The 8,062-nt window shown below is 42.8% G+C and overlaps 1 protein-coding gene across 1 annotated transcript in view; it reads right to left on the bottom strand.

Moving 5' to 3' along the window:
- Positions 1-235: 235 nt before the first annotated feature.
- Positions 236-8,062, bottom strand: part of LOC110307837 (survival motor neuron protein) — a 12,780-nt gene continuing 4,953 nt past the window's right edge. The window contains exons 6-9 of the mRNA XM_021180077.1: positions 6,822-6,917; positions 5,534-5,644; positions 2,252-2,302; positions 236-549 (exon numbers count right to left, since the gene is read on the bottom strand). Coding sequence (XP_021035736.1) covers positions 2,255-2,302; positions 5,534-5,644; positions 6,822-6,917 — 255 coding nt within the window. The 3' untranslated portion in view covers positions 236-549; positions 2,252-2,254. The remainder of the gene's footprint in view (positions 550-2,251; positions 2,303-5,533; positions 5,645-6,821; positions 6,918-8,062) is intronic.

Below are 8,062 nucleotides of genomic sequence, written 5' to 3'. Positions count from 1 at the left end.
CAAGGCACACAAACATACAAAACAAAACCACAACACGCCTTGGTTCCTGACTGGCCAGTATAGCCCTGTGACATGAGCTAGCTTTTGTCCCCCAAACTTAGAGTATCAATTTGTTCTACCTTCAGAAATTGCCCTTTTACCCAAGTAATAAGCCTGACTAGTTTTCTTTTTGTATCTTTAAACAAACTCAACTTCACTGTATATATCCCAAAGGAAAATATCTATAAAGTCGAGATTTCAAAAAAGGACTTTTATTTAATTCTAAAGGCATTAATAAAAATCTTGACATGCTAAGAAAATGACAATTGCACATTTGTGCTCAGTCACGACTGGGTAGACTGCCTTCGAACACGCACACTCCACTGGTCGGTCCCTCCAACTGCTCATGCCCCAGGCACGCTCTGCTGCTGACTTAGGATGGATGGACTCCCACAGCAGGGAGATGCTGATGATGACACCACTTAGCCAAGAGTCCACAGATGACGAGGAGACATCTGTTCTTGTCGACCAGGGACACCGACACCCCATCTCCTTGGGACAGAGCTGAACCTGAATTTGAAAGAAAAAACTCTGGGCAGTTATAAAATGACAATAAATAAATAAAATTGTGTGGGCATGCATGTGTGTGAGTGTGGAGGTCAGAGACAACTAATAAGAACTGGTCCTTTTCTTCCACCCTGGGGAGTGTACTCAGGTCACCAGGGCTTTGGCCTCTGAAGCACCTTACCACTTCCCAAATCATATTTTTATATAGAATGCAAAAAATAAAAATATATTAGCTGGGCAGTGGTGATGCACACCTTTAATCTCAGCACTTGGGAGGCAGAGGCAGGAGAATTTCTGAGTTCGAGGCCAGCCTGGTCTACAAAGTGAGTTCCAGGACAGCCAGGGCTATACAGAGAAACCCCATCTCGAAAAAACCAAAATAAATAAATGTGAACATTAATTTAAAAAATTAAGAAGTACTATATTTGACCTCTCCTATTAGAATTTAAACATGTTACAAATTATCAAATCATGTGTTAAACTTTTCACTAATGTTTAGTTCACTAAAGTGACTGCAACAATATAACCAGCTTTGTTGGGGGGGGCGGGGGAAGTAGAACTAGAAATTAGCCACCTGGATTAGAATGTTACATGCCTTTAAAGTTAAAAATGAACTCAAAATATTAGGCCTCCAGAAAGTTACAATAAAAACTCCATATATACAGCTACCACTCCAGAGCCTGGCCTGTCTGCTTCCTGCCGTGATGCTCATAGACTAGCCCTCGGAAACTGTAGCAAGCTTTCTTTTATGAGAGTTGCCTTGGTCATGGTGTCTCTTCACAGCAATAGACTAAGACAATAATGCAGTATACTGCATACTGCATCATGTATTAAAAGAGGGGATGGGTCTGGAGAGATGGCTCAGTGGTTAATAGCACTTACTAGTCTTGTTAGAAGATTTGGGCAACTTAATAACCACCTACATATAACTCCAGTTTTACGAAATCCAGTGTCCTCTTCTAGCCTCAAGAGCACCAGGCATGTACATGGCACATAAACATACATGTAGGCAAAACCTCCACACACACAGAAGTTTAACATAAAAACTACCCATGGATCTGGTGATATGGCTCAGTGGCAGAATGCTTCCTTATGTGTGGGGCCCTGGGTTCAATCCCTACTACCACATCCCACACAAAAACTCAAACCTGACAGGCCAATGACACTGCAATTATCTTCACACCCTAAACCAGATTTTAAACCAGGTACAGAGCTGCATGTCTATAATCCTTGTGCTATGGAGACCGAGGCAGGCTAACACGGAGTTCAAGGCCAGCCTAAGAATCATTGTTTTGCCAACATAACCAAGGCAAGCACACAGTATTAGGGATGACCTTCTGACACCATGAGAATTTGATCATGTGAGGATAATTCAATAATCTATTTTTGGCAGACTTTAGCAGGGCTGGAGAGAGGGCTCAGTGGTTAAAGAGCACTCACTGTTCTTCTAGACTCGGAGTTCAGTTCCCAGCACCATGACAAGCTGACAACCACATGCAACTCAAGCTCACGGGATCCAATGTCCTCTTGTCAGCCACGCACCCCCACCCCTCAACACACACACACACACACACACTACACATAAATACAATGTCTTTAGTATAATTTTACATAAACATCAATTTTCAAATGTTCAAAACACTCTTTTTACACAAACTGACAATTATACAAAAGGTAAAAATAGCTTTTAAAATGACAGACTTACTTCTTAATTTGTATGTGAGTACTTTCCTTCTTTTTTATTTTGTCTGAAACCCTGTAAAGAGAGCATATAAAAAAGCTAAGCAGGGTACACTAAATAAATGTGTGAGTGAACAATTCAAGCCCGGCTGGATGCCAAGCTTGGTGATGCATGGACAGTCCAGCCCTGAGATGAGGAGGGAGGACCCGGAGTTCAAAGTCATCTTCAGATACAAGATGAGTCTAAAACTACCTGGGACACAGCAGACTCTGCCTTGTGTTGGGAGATGTGGCAGATGTCTGTAATTCCAGGAATTGGAAATCAGGGCAAGAGGATCTCTGTGAGTTCAAGGCTAGCCTTGTCTCTTTTTTAAAAAACAAAGAGAATACAACAAAACACATAGCCCTTACGCCCAACTTAGTGATATATACCTAATGATCCCAGTGCTTAGGAGACTAAAGCAAGAGGACTTTGATTTTAAGGCCATCCTGGCTGGAGAAAGGCTGAGCTATGACAGGAAGACCTGACACAGAAAACCCATGAGAATGGGAACAGTCTGGTGCTAGAGATTTTTGCCTAACATGTGTAAGGCCCTGCACTACTAGATCTCCAGCACTACTAGAACAACCGAACAGTGTATTTCATGAGACATGCTAACTTTATTTAGTGTCATCAGAAAATAAGTTTATGTATTTTAAAAAGTAGTTTATAGCATTCCAATATACTTTAACAGTGATTGATGCAAAGCAAGCATGGTGGCACACACTTGTACCATCAGCAACTAGAAAGCTAATACAAGAGGACTGCTGTGATTGGAAGGCCACCCTAGGCTACACAGTGCATCTACATTTACATCTCAACAGCCAGAGATGTACTGAAGGTGTCTTGGTACCAGTGAAGACCAAAGCTAGAGCACATTTACGTTCTTGCAACACCACCACCACTCTTACTCATTCTTGTTCTGCTTGAATTTCTACAAGACAACCGCAGAGGTGAGCAGCGACCACCACGGAGCTGCCGCCACCATCCTGACTGGGCAGGCAAACACTGTGGCTTGGCCACACTCTGTAAGGGCTATGAACTGCTCGTGGAAGTCAGTGGGATCGTCACAAGTCTTGGGCGACTGGAAAGCCTGACTGACAAGCTTGTCTATACTCTTTCCAAAGGTAAAACCCTCAGAACTTCACACTCAAGGACAGCACACTTCCCACACGTCTTGAGGTCATATGTTGATATTTTAAGTTAAGCACACTAATCTAGTGAAATGCCATCAATGCACACACAGATGATGCCCCTAAAGGGAAGCACTTCTCTGGCTAGCTCTGAGTTGGCCTGACTACTTTAAGGAGCATGGCTACCTAACAAGAGCTTCTTAGGACTGGAGTTAAAAGCGCCGGCCAGGGTGAGCACTGTCGGGAGCAGCCCTATGGGAGCTGGGAATGGAACTCGGGTCCTCCAGAACAACCATTGCTCTTAGCTGCTACACCATCTCTCCAGCCCCAGAAACATTTTTATTGGCCCAAATCACAACATAAGCAGTCATTAATAGTAGAATGGATAAACAGAATGCTTTGATATCTATACAATGGGAGGTAACAGAGCTATAACTATACACAAGAATGTAGATTAAGCTCTAGCATGAGGACCTACTGTGGCTGCCGCAGGAATTGTCCTGTGACCTGCCAGGAGCTGGTGGCCGAGCAAACATGAATGTTGGAGTTGCCCACCGTGAGGTAAACCCCAATACTCGTGTAATGAACAGCCGTGGTATGTGGCTGACATATGCTTTGGGAGTTGGCCTGCTTCCTGTTGTATTACTCAGCATCCCCTTCTGTAGTGTTCCTGTTGCCTGGACCTTAACAAACAATACGGAATCTGGTTGTATCTGGAGGTGTTGCAAGTGACTTGTACATCCGAAAAGCACTGGAAAGCGTAGCAAATGCAGCACAGTGCACGTTGTTGTGTCCCCCTCCAGGACCGTGCACTGACAATGGCATCACAGTTACACGGAATGGAACTGAAAGAGTACGTGCTGGCTTGGGTGTTTTACATGATGTAGAATTAGACATCCGAAATGAACCAAAGTGTCCTCTTGGACTAGACATATCCAGAGAAGTTGCAGAAGCTGCCATAAAAGTACCATGATTAAAATGGCACTTTGATTTGTGATTTTAAAGGTCTCTACAGGCAATAACTGAAATGCAACTCAATTCCATATGAAACTCTGGGAAGAAAATCTATTCAGTATAAACAACTTTCATTCGAACAACATAAATTCCATCCCCTGAAAATGCTGTGTATTTTCCCACAATAAACAATAAGTTTTGAAAAAAACCAGTCAAGAATCATACAAAAATAAAAATAAAAAATAAAAAAAATTTAAAAATAACATAAGAATGTAGATCAAGCTTACCAACGAAACACTAAACTTCAAAAACTGGCCAGGCTGAGATACAGCTCAGTGGTGGGGCTTGCCCAGGATGCACAAGCCCCAGGGTGCGATCTCCAACACCTAGGAAACCTGGCCAAACGAGTCAGTGTAAGACCTTAGCCACGGCAGAGCAAGTATGTCCAGGAATGATGGTGCACACATGCAGTCCCTATTCCTCGGGAGGCTAGGGTAAGGGGATTCCAGAGTTCAAGGCCAGCTTGAAGAATACAGCAAGATCCAATCTCACAATGGAAAAACAAAAATCATCATCCCCAAAGCAGAAAAACAGTCTAAGAACTAATTTAGGTTTCACTTACATTTTAAAGTACAACTAAAATAACCTAACAGCATTAAGCCTCCCTTTCCACTGTTACATGGTTTGCTGCTGGGATAGTGGCTCACTGTGTACCCATGATAGCCTGGAACTTGTAATCTACTGTTTTAGCTTTCTGAGTGCTAGAATTACTGCCAATCAAGAAGTTTGAAATGAGCTGGGAGTTGGTGCACGCCTTTAATCCTAGCACTTGGGAGGGAGGCAGAGGCAGGTGGATCTCTGTGAGTTCAAGACCAGCCTGGTCTATAGAGTGAGTTCCAGGACAACCAGGGCTACACAGAGAAACAGTGTCTTGAAAAAAACCAGACAAGATAACAAAAGCAGACATTTGAAATGAGTTGCAATCACACTCAGGAGGAATGATGAAAGAAGTGCTGTCCATTTTTAAATGTTAAAGTGGTCTTAAAACTGACTTACGATTTAAGCTCTATAGAACAAACCACATTCTAGTCATGCAGGAGCTGGCTCTAAGTGCAAGACTCATCACCAAAAGTTGTACAACTGCAAAGAGCATGTCCGGAAGTTCCCAGGGAGTCCTTACCATATAGTAGCCAGTGTGGTAGCCACTCATGTACCAAGAGATCAGCATACTGCCCAGGGCATCAGTGTCATCCAGACAGTCGGGAGAGATGGGAGGGGGTGGCGGGATTATCTGCAAATGGAAAAAATCCACTTAGGGAAAAACTGAAACCCAGGGACTCAATTTACACAGAGACTACTGAATTATTAACTGAACCTCTTCCTAAATTCAATAAGATACTTCTATTTAATTTTTGAATCTAGCACTGGAAGAAAGCCAACCTTAATAAGAAAAGGCCAGGGCTGGCAAGATGGCTCAGCCGGTAAGAGCACTGACTGCTCTTCTGAAGGTCCTGAGTTCAAATCCCAGCAGCCACATGGTGGCTCACAATTATCTGTAATGAGATCTGACACCCTTTTCTGGTGAGTCTTAAGTCAGTTACAGTCTACCTATGTAGAATAATAAATCTTTAAAGAAAAAAAATAAGAAAAGACCAACAAATCTAACAAAAATTAAAACCAGTTGACATTTAATAGTATGATTGGACTATTTTTGTTCCATTATGAAGCTATACATAAGACACAAAACAGAGACTCAAGTCTTTCCACAAAACACACACACACACAAACACACACACAGCATTTTTAAGGACACCATAAGGAAAGATTTAGAGTAGAACATCTGCCCGTCTCCCACTCAAATACAGTCTGCTCCAAAATATCCTTTTAATTACTGTTACTATCTAAAAATAAAACTACCATAAAACTTCTATTAGGGCCAAGCAGTGGCAGCGCAGGCCTTTAATCCCAGCACTAGGGAGGCAGAGGCAGGCAGATCTCTGTGAGTTAAGGCCCAGCCTGTTCTAGGACAGCCAGGGCTGTTCCACAGAGAAACCTGGTCTTGAAAACCAAACAAACCAAAAACCTCCATTAGGATAAAAAAACAAAACAATGACAAAAGACAAGCCCCATGAGAAAGTACAGGCTCGGAGACTCTCATTCATGTACTCCAAGGGACATAGTATCTGTCACCTCTGTATGCTGAGGACAGTCCTTTCTAACAGAAACCAGCAGCAGGAAACTGGATACCAACCAGTGAGGGGGGAACCACACCAAGCAGAGCTTGGCGGTGAGACTGGGAGAGACCGTCTGGGTAACAGAGGGCCTTCCAGACAAAACCAGAGGTTTACAGTTTTACTCATTAGAATCCAACCTTAGGGGTGGCCTAAGGTAACACACTCCAATTACCTATATTCTAAAACAATTACTAACTGTATATAAAAGTGTAACCTCAGCTCTTGTGTACTTACTGGTGGTCCTGAAGGGAACGGGGGCATCCAGCACGGCAGGAAGGGGGGAGGGGGCGGTGGAGGCGGCAGCGGCGGGCCGTTGAATTTTAGACCTGGCTATAAAGAATATTTCCAAGTTAATATCTTAAGGAAAAATCCCTTCCATCACTGAAAGAGAGAGTATTCAAAAACCAATGTAAGAGAAATAAGAACTGGAGAGATGGCTCAGCAGTTAACGGCATCTGCATCATATGCACTAGCCCATACACAGACATGTACACATATACGTAATTACAGATGAAGCAAATCTTAACACAAACTGTACATTGTTTTCCATTTATTTTCTATATAAACATTTAGAAAGTAAAATCACAGTAAAGATCTGTAATGACTCAGTCGACCAGAGACAATGTATTTACCAGGAGTCTAATCACAGGAATACATTCCCCACTATCACATATCTTTGTAGATATCCTGTTACGGTCCACAAGCCAGCTCAGTGGATAAAAGGTACTTGTGGGCAAGACTGGCGGCCTGAGTTCAACTCCCAGGACCCACACAAAGGAAGAGAACCCACTCCCATAAGTTGTCCTTTTACTTCCATTAAGTATACAGTACCCACCCCAAATAAGTAAGTGTAAACTGAGAAAAGAAAAAGTTTTAGAGATTCTGTTACTTATATATGCTAGAGTACATTGTAAAAACTACCAAAAAGACAAGATATATTTTATAGAATTTGATCACTCCAGATTCAAGAAACTCTAATACAATGTAACCTCCCCCCCCCCCCCCCCCCCCCCAGGCCCCCCACGCACACCCTCCCTTTTCTTTTTTTTTTTTTTTTTTTTTTTTCGAGACAGGGTTTCTCTGTATAGCCCTGGCTGTCCTGGAACTCACTTTGTAGACCATTCTGGCCTCGAACTCAGAAATCCACCTGCCTCTGCCTCCCAAGTGCTGGGATTAAAGGCGTGCACCACCACCACCCGGCAAAATGTAACCTTTAATTAGAAAATTATCACAGAAAATCTTTGGTTGTTTAAATTTTCTAAAACATTAATTAATTTAGTTGTGTGCACATGCATGTATGGAGCACTGTCTTAGTCAGGGTTTCTATTCCTGCACAGACATCATGACCAGGAAGCAGTTGGGGAGGAAAGGGTTTATTCGGCTTACACTTCCATATTGCTGTTCATCACCAAAGGAAGTCAGGACTGGAACTCAAGCAGGTCAGGAAGCAGGAGCTGATGCAGAGGCCATGGAGG

This window comes from Mus caroli, chromosome 13 (assembly GCF_900094665.2).
Source record: "Mus caroli chromosome 13, CAROLI_EIJ_v1.1, whole genome shotgun sequence".
NCBI lineage: Eukaryota > Metazoa > Chordata > Mammalia > Rodentia > Muridae > Mus > Mus caroli.
Note: the sequence above shows the minus strand (reverse complement) of the source record. Positions and strands in the feature narration are given on the sequence as shown.